The sequence below is a fragment of the Mirounga leonina genome, unplaced genomic scaffold (assembly GCF_011800145.1).
Source record: "Mirounga leonina isolate KUSES-001 unplaced genomic scaffold, KU_Mleo_1.0 Mir_170, whole genome shotgun sequence".
Taxonomy (NCBI): domain Eukaryota; kingdom Metazoa; phylum Chordata; class Mammalia; order Carnivora; family Phocidae; genus Mirounga; species Mirounga leonina.
The window spans coordinates 19,276,505-19,291,683 of record NW_023270433.1 but is presented as its reverse complement, the minus strand read 5'-3'; the positions used below and the strand labels follow the sequence as shown (position 1 = coordinate 19,291,683).

The 15,179-nt window shown below is 52.2% G+C and overlaps 1 protein-coding gene across 1 annotated transcript in view; it reads left to right on the top strand.

Moving 5' to 3' along the window:
- Window positions 1-15,179, top strand: part of COL27A1 (collagen type XXVII alpha 1 chain) — a 129,093-nt gene that overhangs the window by 18,190 nt on the left and 95,724 nt on the right. Inside the window, exons 6-7 of the mRNA XM_035016598.1 lie at window positions 9,357-9,410; window positions 10,868-10,920. Of these exons, the coding sequence (XP_034872489.1) occupies window positions 9,357-9,410; window positions 10,868-10,920 (107 nt within the window). The remainder of the gene's footprint in view (window positions 1-9,356; window positions 9,411-10,867; window positions 10,921-15,179) is intronic.

Here is a 15,179-nt window from a genome sequence, read left to right as displayed (position 1 = left end):
CGCAGGGAGCCCTCTTGGAACGCTCTGGTTAACTTTACGATGAGACCCCAGAGACCGGAGAGAACGGTGCCCTGTTGCATGCTGGGAGCCCCAGCCCTGGAGCGCCCCGGTCTGTTCCTGGTGCTCCAGCAGTGAACAGGGCTGTCCAGGGCTGTGCTTGCAGCGAGCCGCCAGAGCGCCAAAAAGCGTGCCAGGCCAGCAACATTTAGGTCATGGGGAGAAGTCTCCAGGAATGGCTGGAGAAACGGGAGGAGGGGAAAGACGTTGCAAGGTCAGGGAAGCCAAGAGCGCAGGGACTGTGCCGAAGGAGTGTGAAGCAGGCCCGGAGGGAGGCCAGAGGGGCTCCTGGCTAGGACACTGCCCCGCCCAGCCCGTCCTCTGCGGGGTAGCCAGGATGGCCAGGCCCAAGGTCATTCTTTGCTAAGCCCATTGTGCAGATGCAGTGGCTCAAGGGAACCGACTGGTCCCCAGGTCATGCAGCCTCCAAAGACCAGCTCTGGCCTCCACCAGCTTGTCTGGGAGTTTGGGACACACGGCCAGGGCTGGGCTGGGGTCCTTACTTGCAGAACAAGCACAGAGGCCTCGGGTGCCCCGTGGCCAGCAAGTGCCTGGAAGTGCTCTGGTTTTAACAAGGCGAAGATAGCAGAGCTGTCTTCCTGGGCAAACACGGGCAATAATAATCGCCCACATATGGGGCCTTACTGTGGGCACTATGCCCTGTGCGTGCACGTGATGTAGCTTGTCTTCATTCAATCCCCGCAAAGACCTAAAGAGACGGGTGGAGACACTGTACCCATAAACAGATAGGGAAATTAAGGCTCGGGCACATTAAGGCGCCGTCTAGGAAATGACTGCAGGACCTGCCCCCCTGGGGACCAGGCGGAGAGAGGGAGCCCCCTTGGGGACTTCTGCTCAGCACAGGCCTCAGGCCTCCCAGGCCCCAAGGTACATCACGATGCTGAGGGTCCGCAGCTGTTCTGAATTGCCAGGTTTGCTCAGGAACACGCCTTTCTTGGTCTGCTGGGGGACCGTCCAGTCCTTCTGTTCCCTCCCGCTCCCACCCGTTCTTTTCCACCCCCTCCAGCCTCCAGATTGATCCCTTGCTTCTGTGGCAGGAGATGCTCCAGTGGCTCCATGCTGGCCCCACACGGCAGGGCCCCAGCCCTAGGCCCACAGCAGCCCCAGTCTGGCCTGCAGCCCACTCCCATCCTGCCAACAGACGTGCTGAGGCAGGAGGGGGGCCCCTCAGCCGCTTCTCCCTCCATTTTGAGAAGCAGCTCTGGGGGTGGTGAGTGAGGCTTGTACCTAGCAGGTGATTCCTCCTCCTGCGGCCACATGTAGCTGGAGCGTGTGGACGTGGGGTCTCCTGGACAGGACGCCCTCCTGCTTCTGGGTATAACAGATCAGGTTGTGGGTTCCAGAAAATACACTGCAATGGAGGCTGCTTCTTCCAGTAGCGCTTGCATAAGACTCCAAGGGGAAAAGCCATGCCCTTTGCCTGACACCTGGCCTGCAGCCCAGGGGTGAGCAGAGGTGGCCCCAGGACCGGCCGGTTGGGTGGGAGACCCCAGTTTGCTGGGCTTGGGTCCTGGGCTGCCCTTGATCTGGGGCGTGGCCAGGACAAGGTTAAAGCAGATGCTGTCCTGGGATGGAATTTCCTGACAGAGCTGAGGTTGGAAGAGAATGTTGTGTATCTACACCCGGGGCTGTGATTCTGGGGAGAGGGTCCTCCCTGTGTCCCAGATCCCCCTTGGGCCTGGGAGGTGACCTGGTGGGATTGGAGGGCTGGCCTCCCCCAGGCCTTGTGCTGGCTTCTCCTTCTTGTACATGATGTTGGCTTCTAGAGCCGCTCGTGGGGCCTCCCATCCAGTCATCTCCTTCAGTCAGCAGATGTTTATTGAGCACCTACTACGTGCTGTTGATGGAGAAATCAGCCAAACAGGAGGGTGTGCCCAGGTGGCAGGGAGCCTGCACCGCGTCTGGATGGGTCACTGTGCACTCATTGCTTCAGTGAGCTTATGGAGCCCTCAGGAGCTTGTGGCCTTGTGGGATAAAGACTGAGGGGTGGGAGAGACCAGTGGATTAAGGAGGATCAAGAAAGGGAGGAGGATCAAATGAAGGACTTGAGGTCACAAAGACGCCAAGGATCACTGGTGATGACCAGCATGGCAGGACTGTCTTCGGGATCCTTGGGTTTGCTTGCTGGAAGATACTTGTTACAGGGCAGCCTGCCTCTCCTAGACCCCAAGGCCTTATCCACATGCCATAGGCCGGTACAACCCATGTTCAGCTCCATCAGGAAGAGAGAGGGTCAGCTCCCACATGGGATCGAGATCAAGGACTTTGAGAATGAGGCAGAGAAACCAGCCCCCTGGGAGGACAGCACTGGCTGACCTCAGAGGCCCAATGTTCAGTCATTGGATTGATTCATGTTGCCAACCGACCCATACTTGCTGCTGCAGGAAAGGGCAGAGGTTAAGAGCGCAGACTGTGGAGCCAGACGATCCAAGTTCAAACCCCAGCTCTGTCACCTCCTAGTTCTGTGACTCTGGGTACGTTATTTCAGCTTTCTGTGCCTCAGTTTCCTTAGCTAGAAAATGGCGGGGAAGAGTCGCTGCCCCCTTGAGTTGTCACGAGGAGTAACCGAGTCACTTAGAGCAGCACTGGCCTGTGGAAGGGTCAACTGTCAGCATGGGCAAGGTGTTGGCCCTGTATTGGGGCCCCAGCGCCTCACCAAGGACAGTCCCTGCCCTTGTGGAAACAAGCTAATCACACTGATAAATGCAGAATTATGCCATGATCATGGGTCTACACGAGAGGCGTGGGGTGCCTAACACGGTGGGGATTGGGCTGGTCTAGGAGGTGAGGTGCACCTTCCCAGAGGGCAGATGGGTTAAACTAAGGTCTGAAGTAGAGCAGGTGAAAGGTACAGGGGCAGGAGGAGGTCGGGTCGGGCAGCAGGCCTGGTAGGCGGTGGTAAGGCTTTTGGACTTGATCCAAGCAGCAACAGGAAGACACGCAAAGGATTTTATTTTATTTTTATTTTTTATTTTTTTATTTATTTGAGAGAGAGAATGAGAGACAGAGAGCACACGAGAGGGGGGAGGGTCAGAGGGAGAAGCAGACTCCCCGCCGAGCAGGGAGCCCGATGCGGGACTCGATCCCGGGACTCCAGGATCATGACCTGAGCCGAAGGCAGTCGCTTAACCGACTGAGCCACCCAGGCACCCAACGCGCAAAGGATTTTAGCAGAGGTGACACGATCAGATGAGGTCTGCAGAGGCCACTCAGGCAGCTTGAGAAGCAGGGCCTGGCCGGCAGCCAGCGGGGAGGTCCAGAGCTGCCCTGCTGGGGATGCTGATGCGGCACCGTGGTGCAGGCAGGTGGGATGCAGGGCCGTGGGCAGGTGAGGGGCTCTGGGCCGGAGGCAGCGGGGCTCCAGCTGTGCAGGAAAACCAGTGCTGCCCATGCCAGAGGAGAAGGCGCCCGGCCCTGCTCTTCTTGGCAGGCGGCCGCTCCATCCCTGGTGTGGCTTTGCTCAGCGTGCAGTGAATTACCCAGGATTATTATGGGCCCTCGGCACCAGGGCCGGGGGGGTGGGGTGGGGGGAGATAGGTGGGCAGGAAGGAGCAGACTTGGTGAGCCAGGTGGCTGCTAGCAGAACTCGTGGGGGCTGAGGTGGAGAAAGCCTACAGGGTTCTCAGGCCCTAGCTTCCCCTTCCCCTTCTTCTGATGACAGAGGTAGGGCATGCTCATGAAGGAAAATGTGGAATAGTCTAGAAAGTATCAAGAAGAAAGTAAGCTGCCTGCAATGGCCCTGCCCAGTGATAAGCACTGAGTGCCTTTTGAGGACTGGGCCAGGGACTGGCCAAGAGCTTTACATACTTTGTAGGGTAGATGTTATCACCCCCATTTTACAGATGAAAAAACTAAGGTCTAAGTGGCTAAGTAACTGGCCCAGGGTCACATTTCTGATAAGTGGCAGAGACAGGATTTGAACCCTCTACTGCCTAACTCCAAAGCCTGTATGTACTTCTAGCTACAAGGCAATTTTGTTCCATAGCTCTATCGCCTTCCTCTGTAGATTAAGTAACATGTATATTATACATATGTTTGAGTATGTATATATTATATATATGAGTTATATATAAGTAACATTGTATATTTTTAATCAAAATAAAGAAATCAGAATTTTTGTTTCTTAACATATTTTATATATGTTAATATACATGTAACATAATATATATGTTAACCCATACATATATGACATATATTAATCAAAATGCATGCATACAGACACAAAGTTACAGATGTGTGTACACATACAGGCACACATACATAAATATGAATAATTTAAAATGTGCCCTGCACATAAGTGCTTTATGGGTTTACTTGTTTTATTAGCAGTTGCCTTCTAGAAAGATTGAACCAATTCATGCTGTTGCTGGCATCAGAGGAGGATATTTTAAAAAGACAATTTATTGTTTTCACTTCAGTTCATTGATCATCCAGAAGAAGAATGCTTTTCTTACATCTGTTTTCCATTTGTATTTTATCATTTATGAATTTATCTGGGGTGTGGGGATGCTGTCTTTTGTTATGTATTTGTACAGTTACTGATATTTAAATATTAAGATTATGCAGGCTTCATCCACCTTATGAATATATTCCAGTTTGGCTGTTTGCTTATTAAGAGTATTCATGATGATATTCACAAATAAAAGTTTTATGTATTTTTTTTGGACTGACAATAACAGCTAACACTTACTTATTAGGAACTTATGTCAGATAGTTTGGAGAGAGTTCCACCCATATATAAAATTTATTGTTCTTCATTTTTATACTTAGACATTTCTTTCCCGCCACATGATCAGATAGGTATTCCTAGTATATTCCTAGTTATTTCATAGTTTCATTTGTATTCTTAAAGATTTTAAACCATCTGGTATTAATCTTCATGGGGGATGGGTATGAGATGGGGCTGTAACTTTATTTTTTTTCCCAATAGTTAACCATTTATTAAATAACCTTGACTCTACTGATTATTGTATGATAGACCAGGGTCTGTTCCTGGCCATTTGAATATATTTCATTGCTCTGTTTGTATATTTTGTGCTAAAATACTGTTTTATATGACACCTACGATCTTTATATGTCTTCTCCCCTTGTTCTTTTAAAATATTTCTGGCTATTTATTCTGTAAGATGAACTTTATGCCCATCTTAATAACTTCCTTAAAAACATCCTTGGGATTTTTATTGGAATTGTTTTAGATGTGTATATTAATTTGTGAAGAATTGACAGCTTTAAAATACTACATTTTCCTATCGAAAACCATGGCATGTCTTCTCATTTGGTTGAGTTTTTAAACATCTCTTAGTAAACTTTTATAGCTTTTACTGCACAAGGCCTGCACAGCTCTTGTTTATGCTTAGAAATTTTATATTTTTGTTGCTGTTATGAGTGAAATATTTTCTCCATGCCATTTTCTAGCTGGCTGTCAGCTAGTGATGAGGACTGTTGACTTTTGTATTTTTGTACTTTTTGTGTTTATTTTATAACCACACCCTGTACTGTATGATTTTATTGATTTTAACAGTATTTCAGTTAGTTCTCCTGTACTTTCTAGACAGGTCCTCGTATTGTTTGCAAAAAAGGACATATTTTTGTCTCCTTTTCCTCAAAGGCTAGTTGTCTCATTTGTTTTTCTTGCCCTATTGCATTGGCCAGAACTTCTAAACACATGACATAGTGATAGTGGGAGGCCCAGGTTATCTTCAGAGGAAGCCAGTCTGAGCCAATCCCAGCCTTAGAGTTGTCTCTTGAGAGTCTATTCATTCATTTGCTCATTTGTGAAATATTTTATGATGCCTCCTCTGGGCCAGGCCCTGTGCTGGGTACTTGGATTGGAGATGACTTACTTCTGGCCCAGAATTTCCCAATCCTTTGTGATGTGTTCCTCCTTTGTGTCAGTCCCTCTCTAGACCTCAGCCATTCAGAGCCCTCTATTCCTCTGTTCCCCAATCCTACCTGCAGAAAAGGAGCTTAACATAGTCCCCACTCCCACTATATTTGTAGCATTTATTGTTAAGGATATACCTTCCCATCTGGCTTCTAGTTCACGGAGACTTTGTTAACTAGTCCAGAGGGAGTACCATTCCCCATGCAGACAGGGAAAGGGGCTTGCCCAGGATCACACAGGCTCGTTGGCTGGAGAGCTGGGTTGGCAACCAGGTTCTCATTCTAACCAATGTGTAAGCAATTAATTAGACTTTATATATTCCTTCTATCTCTCACTGGGGAATCTGTAGGAGTCTGGCTGGGAAGACATATAGTCTTCTCCATTCCAGAAGTCACACCTTCACCTGACTAGGGGTGCCTCAGGCATCCCTGGAGTTGAAAGTTCATCTGCCTCCCTCCTTGTCTTCCTCCAGCCTGAGCTTAGCTGGAACTCCCTTCAGGGATTTCCCCTCAGTCTGGGTCAAGTTCTCCCTGATGTCCTCCTTACTCCACTTATCATTGGATGGTAGTTTTTGATCTGTAGTGTACTGAAATGGCTCTGAAACCAGACTGCTGGAGTCTAAGTCCCATTTACAAATTGTATGACCTTGGATAAGTGACTTAGCCTCTTTGTGCCTTAGTTTCCTCATCTGTGAAATGGGATGGTGATTGTTGCTACCTCACAGATTTATGTGTCCAGGGCTCAGAAGAGCACCCAGTAAATGCTAGAGCTGATTATCATTACTGGTCTCTGGTTTCTCCTTTGAGAGTCCCCCATGAGCATGAACAGTGTCCCCCTGCGGTATTCTCTGTATTCACCCCAAAGCTTGGCTCAGAGTAGATGTTCATTATGTACCTATATTTGCGGCTATTGTCCTTGGGCAGGGATTACATCCCAAGCACTGTACTGGCTGCTGAGAATGCAGAGAGAAATCCATAAATAATGAAAATGGCTCAGGTAAGGAACCCAGACAAGGGAGCAAGTCCCTCATCTCTGGGGGTCTCAGCTTCCCCTTTTATAAAATGACAGAACAGGATACACAAAGGCCCACCCCGTTTCAAGCCCAGCTGCTCTACCAGCTGCAGACCAAAGTGGGCAAGGGCGGGGTGGGGAGAAGCTGCCGTCCTTTTTTGGCCATTGGAATCCTTGGTAGCCCTGAGCCTGGCTTTGCATTTGCACTATGGACATAAAAGGCATCGGAGCGGGGCTTGTGAGGAGCCAAGGGTGTGAGATGTGTGTGAGGGGCAGCCAGGGCGAGGTGGTAGATCCCAGAGGGTGGGTTCTGCGGAAGTGACCTGGAGGGGCCCAGGTGGACCGGCAGTTGGCGTTCCAGCAAGGAAGGGCTGGTCTCCCGCCTGGGGCGGCCGTCATCTGGTCATTCTGGAGTGCTGGAGAAGCATCCAGGCTTCTCATTCATAAACGAGTAAATGAGTGCTTCGAAGTCAGAGCGAGCGGGCACTAGCCAGACCTGGGAAGACCTTACCTCTTACCTGTGTGTCAGCCTAGGCAGTGACCCAGCCTCTCTGTACCTGCGGCTTGGTCCTGAGTTGCAACCAGCAGGTGTTAAGAGGATGAATGGACACGGTGTTGGGCACGGAGTAGGTGGCTCTGAAAGACCTGCCCTCTTTAAGGCTCTGTCCAGTTCGAATGTAATGACTTCTCGTGGAGAGCAGCTGAGCCAGGATTTGGAAGGGCTGGGTTCTGATGAAGAAAGGAACCAAATGGGAACTAATTAAAGTTGGCCAAACCACCTGTCCCATGTGTCACATCCATTATCTCACTGGCTCCTTGCCAAGAAACCTAAGACGCTGGTGGATGTGTATGCGTGTGTGTGTGAGAGAGCATGCACCCGTGTGCATGTGTCTATGTGAGCATGCGCCCCTGTGTATGTGTGAGTGTGCCCATGTGTGTGCACCTATGTGTGAGAGAATGTGTATGCACATACCTACGTGTGAATATGTGCATGTATGTGCGTGCACCTGTGTGCAGGTGTGAGGAGGTGTGCGTGTGCCCTCACGCATGTGTGTGCCCGTGTCTGTGTGTGTGTGTGCTGTGCAGCCCCCATTTTAAGGCTAGGAAACGGAGGCTCAGAGAAGTGAAGTGACTTGCCCGAGGTCCCTCTGGGATTCCCTGCCTTCACCCCAGGACTTCTGACTCAGGGCCCCGCTTGGGGAGGGAGCGTGGGAGTGAGCGTGAGGGATAGAGATCAGGGGTTCTTGGAAGGTGACATCAGGGTGGACCGACTCTCCAAAGGACTGTTTTCTGAGTAACTGAGCCATGTTGGGCCAGAGGAGCAGGCTGGCAGCCAGGACCACTCTGCAGCCCTGTAAGAGACTCAGCTGGTGCACCCCTCGGGTCCTTTCCCTGAGCCTTGTGACGGGGACCCTCCCATATGCTAAGCGCAAAGGGTGCTTGTCTCTGACTGGGAACCAGCTGCTTATTGGTTTCTCCCCGATTTACTGCCTATTCTAACTCATCGGGTCCCAGGACATCCCAGAACACAGACCTCAGGGGTCTGTCTTAGCTCTGCCAGGGCCTCAACTTGGGGCCTTAGACAGTCCCTTTCCTCCGCCTAGCCTCAGTTTCCCCAAATGTATGGGGGGGTTAATAACACTTCTCTTGCCCGCTTCATCAGGCTATTGTGAGAATCTCGTGAGACCAGGGTGCTGCACACGGTGAGGGGCTGTGCACAGACGTAAGTGGGTGTTACCGCACTGACCTTCGGTAAATAGAGAACAGTGAGGTGAGCGTACTAGAAATCCAAGAAGAATCGGGCATGCTTCTTTGATGCATCTCTCAGAAGCACTCTGAGAGCCCAGGGGAACGAGTCAGGAGGCAGTCGTAGAAACACACATGCAAGGACTGGTTACCAGAGATCTACTGGCTGGTTGGGAGGACACATTCCAGCTGCATCTTGAAGAATGTCTATGGTTTGGTGAATGCTACTTGAGGAATGGTTTTCTAGGTGGGGGTGATGGCCTGAGCCAGGACCTGGCAGCAGAGAAGTGCAGGGCGTGGCTGATGATGGGCTGTGGTCTGGCGAGGAGCAGAGGGATCCTGTCTGTGGGTTTGCCAACTGGAAAGAGAGCCAGATTTGCAGAGGATGGGTGGGACCAGATGATAGAAGAAGACATGGGACGCCAAAGGAGGAGTTTGGAGGTGTCATCATGCAGTCAGTGGGAACTATGGAGGGTGTTAGTGCAGGGAGGAATGGAACTGGAGAAGACCCCCACCCCCAGAGGTGTGTGACTGGGGGGATGAATGGGAGGGCATTTAGTAGGGGACAGGACTTTGAGCAGAGGTTGTGGGAGATAGCCTCTCTAGACGACTCTAGAAAGAATTGTTTTTCTTTCAGGGACAGAAAGGGGACCCAGGGCTCTCACCAGGAAAGGCCCTCGATGGGGCGAAGGTAGGTTTCCAGGGACCCCAGCATCGAAGGAAATGGAGGGGTGGACAGTAGGGAAACCGCCGTGCCCCAGCAGAGGCCGCCGTGTGTCAGAGGCAGGAGGGGGCCAAGTAGCCAGGCAAGAGTGTGGTTTGGTGCTTTCCTTGAGGTCCTTCAGCTCTCCCTGTGCCAAACCCAAAGTCATTCCCTGTATTTTCTTTGGGGTGCAACCAATCAGACTGACAAAAGGTTTTGCCTGTGGACACACCCTTGGTGAGTGACCTTTTGTGTAATGTCCTGCATTTCTGTAGGACCCTCTAGGTGACCCTTGGCATCCAGAAGCTTTTTGCTAGCATACACCCAGGAAGCTTCCAAAAACATTCAAAAGCCCCTCTGAGGTTAATTTGAGCGGACAGGTCTGTGGATTTCTAGGAGGTGGGAAGGGATCGGGCCAGAGATTCAAGGCTCCCTAACTGAAGGGCTATGGGACCAGAAGTTTCTCGTGGAAAAGAGAACACTTAGGCCAGAGGACTTCATCCATCCCTGAAGCAACTCCCCAACACTGATTAAGGGGCCTGGAAGGAGCACAGGTAGTAGGAACAGGGGAACCCAGACTCTAAGTAAGACCCCCAGCACTCAGACATACATATTCTGGAAGGAATACTCGAGTCTGTCTGGCTCATTCTGGACACGAGCCAAAGAGCCCTCCTGATAGACAGAAAACTGCTTCTCAACCCAGCCTCCTGTGCTTAGGCACGTAGAAGACGCAGGTCCCTTTGATTTCGCCAAGATCTAGGTGGCTCATTCCTTCATATCCTCACGGGATCATTTTTTTCATGCAGCAAACATTTACTAGGTGTAAACATCCACATGCACGCCCATGTGCTCCTCATCGAAATCTTATAATGCAGGACAGACAGGCCCAGCTTGCAGATGAGAAAACAGAGAGGCCTCAGAGGCAGGTGATTGCTGGAGGTCACAGAGCTGGTTGGGTGCAGAGCAGGATTTGTATCCAGGTGTGACAAAGTCCAGAGGCCCGGGCTTCTCTCTTGCTCCTGGGTTGTCCGTTCTCAGGTCTTAAGGCAGAAATGCCCCCTACTACCCACCATGCCCAGCTGGAGGAGGAATGGGCAGAAGGGAAGGGAGTCTCAGGAATGCAGAGAGAGAGCGAATTGGAACGGGACAGACAAGTTGTGTGTCCCCTGGGGCAGTGATTTTCAAACAGTTTTAGCAGCAGACCCCGCGCTCTAAATGGTATCCTGCGCCAATATCCAGGGTATAAAATAGATCAAAGGGAGGGTCTGGGTTATCGGGGAGGGGTTGGGTACCTGCCCACTTGGCTGCCCTCACCCCCCTCGGAGGCCTCTGGGCTTCCAGGAGTTCTGTTTGCAGACAATTGGCCATGCGAGGACACGCTTGCCATTTCACGAGTGTCTCTGCTCCTTTTCCCCCCGCCTCACCCCTTTGTCTGTGTTTTGCAGGGCGACGTGGGCTTGCCTGGGCTCTCTGGGAATCCAGGACCTCTTGGACGAAAGGTACACCTTCCTTTCAGTCTTTGCCTTGTCCAGTGGGCTTTCTGTCTAGCTTCCTGGCCTAGGTCTGTCATCCTTCAGGTCTCAAGCATGCTTGTGCCTATTCCAGACAGTCCTCCTGGAACCCCAGCCTTCAGTCCAACAGCCTCTGCTCTGCTCAAGGAAGTCTAGCCTCACCGACCAGGGCGTGCGAATCTGGTTTGGCCCTCTCCCTACGGAGCCTAGAACAGGGCCTGTGCATAGTAGGTGTTCAGGAAATGGGGTTGGGGATGGGGAGGACAATGCAGGCCAAGAGTCGACTACGTTTTGCAGGATGGCTGATGGGGATTCCAGGAGGTCTATCGACCTAGGGCCACGTCTTCGGCTTCCGCCCTGGCTCCCCGCTGTGGCTGCAGGTACCCGCTCTCTGGGCCATCTGGCTCTTGTCTGGACAGATGTGGTGTCTCCTGGCTCCATCTTGTCCTTGCTCTGAGGGTCCCTGTGGCACTTGGAGTATCACGTCTCCTCCATCTCCTTCTCCACCCTCCATGGCCAGAGCAGGCCAGAGCATAAATCTGAAGAGGCCAGACCCAGACAGGAGTCTGTGGCTGTCTGTGAGCTGGGGAAACATGGTATTTTCTGGCTCAGAGAACACAGGGACTCCCTCTCCCCACTCACTTCCCCTCCATGCTCCAGCGCTTTATGATGGATGAGGTGTGAGTGGAAAAGTCTCTTTCCAGTGCTGGCTCATAAAGCAGCCCATGGTGGTCTTGCTCTGCTTGGGGGTGGGAGCCTAGCAGAGGTGGCAGGAGATGGGCAAAGCAGACCTGACCCACTCCTGCCAGGGCTCCAGGGCTCGCTGCTCTCAGCAGATGTCCAGGGAGGCCCAAGAGTCTCCATCCAAGAGGGACCAGTTCACCTGAGCAGGGAGAAGCATCTTTTCTCAACCAAGGAAGAGCCTCTGTGCGGTTGGGAAACTGGCAAAGCCATTTACACGGAGGCCCCCGGGGTCCCGGCTCAGGCAAGCCTGCAGGAGTTGGGTGGTGGCAGGCCGGTGGGCAGAGCCTGGGGGGGGTTCGGGGCCCAAGGCAGGGACCCCTGACCAGTCGTGGGGGCTGGGGAGGAGGACCGAAGGGGTAGAACAGTACCTGGAATCATCACTGTTTGTAAGCACTCTCTCCTCCCACGAGTGTCTTCGGTGACAACAGCGGCCACTTTGTCCTGATGCTCTTATGTGGCTTCTCTGCATCATCTCCTGTGGGGAGCCTTGGGGGAGAGGGGACATCAGTGGGTGAGAGGTGAAGTCAGCATCCTCTTTGCTCACCAGCCCATCGAATTGGGGTTTCACCTCAGCGCGACACCAATAATCCTATTTATTCATGTATTCAACAGAGGTGATTGAATGCTTATTATGTGCCAGGCAGGATGCGAGGCGTGGAGCTGAGTAAATAGACAAAATTCCTTGTCCCCCCAGAGCTGGCATTCTTGTGTGCGTGGTGGGGCCGCAGAAAATGAAAAGAAAAACAGTAAAAATGGAAGGACAAATGGAAAATGGACAAAAATAGGCAGGAGAAAGGGAGTTTTGGTTGGGAGGGTACCCAAGTTAGAGGTGGCGCAAGGAGTGACTGTCCTTTGTCACACTCTGTCCTCACAATAGCTTCCGAGAGTTAAAGCATTATTATGCCCATTTTACAGCTGAGAAAACTGAGGCTCAAATTGACCTCATTCATTCATTCTTCCAGTCGTTCAGCAAATATGCACCTAGGTCCCAGGCTCACCCAGGTCACTGGTGCTGACACTGGTGTTAGATGCAAACGAGTTCATCGAGGGCCTCATGCAGAGGGAATTCTGTAGCAGTGCCCCCCACCACCCCTCTGTGCATTAGAACCAGCTGGGGGCTGTGGGCGGGGACTCTGGTCCCGTTGGTGTGAGTGGGACTCAGGTACAAGATTCTGCAGCTGAGACTGAGAGCCACTGGTTTCATGGAAATACCTTCCAGCGTTACTATGCCGCAGGGCTGGGATTTGAACACAGGTCTCTGACCTTTCTCTCTGCACAACGCTGACTGAGACAGCTTTTCAAGCAAAAGAGGGCCCATTAAGTGAAAAAGAGCCTCTCTGGCTGAGAAGGTTGGTTTGTCTGCCATCCGCCTGCGATGTCTGCTGAGGGCCTTTGCCGAGCCAACTCCCGAGGGCCAGGCAGGCACACAGACCAGGCCAGAGAGGCCTGGACGGAACCCAGCTCTGTCCCCTCTCCGACCATGTGAGCTTGGGCAAGTGGCCTCACCTCACTGAGCCTCAGTTGGGATCAAGAGGAGGTTGGGATTCGGGGAGAGGGTGGGTGAGATGAGATGTTCTAGCGCCAGCAGAACATCTCATGGCTGGTACTTGTAGGCACTGCGTGCATGTTTGTTGAATGAATGAATGATCACTGTCATGAAGCAAAAGTGCTGAAGGTCTTGCCCATCTGGTACCATTGGTCATCTTGCCTAGTTACCAGGTAACCACCCTCCACTAGCCAAGAAGGCTACCAGAATTCTATTTGCACGTTGGGAGGGTGGAGTCCTGTGCTGTCCCTAGCCCAACTGTCCGCCTTCTCTCTTTAGAGCAGTGCTTCCCAGCTGGGGGTGATTTTGTTCCCCCAGGGAACAGTTAGCAATATCTGGAGACATTTTTGGCCATCACAGCTGGGAGAGGGAAGCTACCAGCTTCTAACAGGTAGAAGCCAGAGATGCTGTTAAATATCCCACCCCAGCAAAGACTTACCCGGCCCACAGTGTCAGCAGAGCCCCGGGGCTGAGAAACTGCTGTACAGAAGCCCCCCTCCATCCTGGGCCATCCTGCCTCCCTGCGCCTGCTTATGCTGTGCCCTCCCCTGGCACGATCTTCCACGCTCATCTTCACACCTCTGTCCCTTGATTCTGTTCTCCAACACCATCTTCTCCAAGAGCACCCCCCCAGCACTTCCCAGGCAGAAGTCACGCCTCCTTCCTCTGATCACCCAGCCCACCTTCTCAGCCTCTTTGGGACTCTGCGCGTTCAGCTGGCAGGAGACTCTGGTGTCCTAGGCGTATTTGTCAGCTGAAGCAAGTGCACAGAGTCCCTGTCCACCCTTGTTTCCTTAGGAGGGGCTTAGCACAGTTCTGGACACATGCATCTGCCCTGTTCCATACCTCCCTCCACCCCTGCCTATGGCAGACATCTCTCATTGATCTTTCCTGTCAAGCCCTGATGCGACCTCAGAATCCTTAACACATTGCCCCAAGTAGACATGACTAATGGAATGAAATTAGGACTCCAGTTGAAACTTCCTCCCAGCTCCCTCTTGCAACCCTCACCCTGCCCACGGGCCCTCCTTGTGCCGCCTGAGTTGGCCACTTCCATGCCGAGCCCCTACTGAGAACCTTCTCCAGGCTCCCCTATTGCCGGGCTGCCCTGGGCTTCTGGGGCCCATGCCCACTGCCATTTCTGAGCTCTTCTGCTGCTCTGCTATCCAACCTGGCCCCTCCTTCAAGCCTGTTTACAATGCTGCCCCTGCCGGTTGGCTGTCTACACTGTTTTAGCACGCAGCGCTTCTCCTTCATTCCACTTAATATGTGTTACCTTCTAGAAGGTAGGGAGTGAGTTTGTTTTGTTCACTGGTGTATTCTCTGTGCCTAACACAGGGTCATGTTTGAGGCTCAGCACACCTTAGTTGAATGAATGAACAATTGGTCGAATGGATGAGCCAGACAGAAATGGTGTGTTCCTGCCTGACCTGTCTCAGGTACCCATTGAGCAGAGCTCGATGTCAGGTGCCTGGCTGTGTCATGATGGATTGCGCTTTTGGACAAACCACATGTTTTTGAATCGTAGAGTTTCTGAGCGTACACAAGGCTTTGAGAGGCCAGGGGGGGAAACTGAGGTCCAGAGAGGAGCAGGGACTTGGTCAGTATCATGTAATGAGTCCTTCTGCCTCCTGGCACATTTCTTCCTCGCCGATCCATTCTGTCGAATGGGGCTCTCTGCCCCGCTGCCTGCCCCCAATGGGCTGTGGAGGTGGTCGAGAAGTTTAGGGGGTCTCATGGAGTGCTCAGCAAGCATGGTGAGTTCCGTTTTACTGCAGGAGAAGCTGGGGCCTTGCACACCGAGTTGGAGCCGGGTAGACAGCTGAGGTCTAGGCACACATTGCTCCCCAGGACCCCCAGGTAAGAACAGGACCCCCCACCCCCACGCTCCCTGCCCAAAGCCCAAATAGCATCCCGGCCGACAGGGAGACTGCTGCAACAGTGAGGTGATGTCTG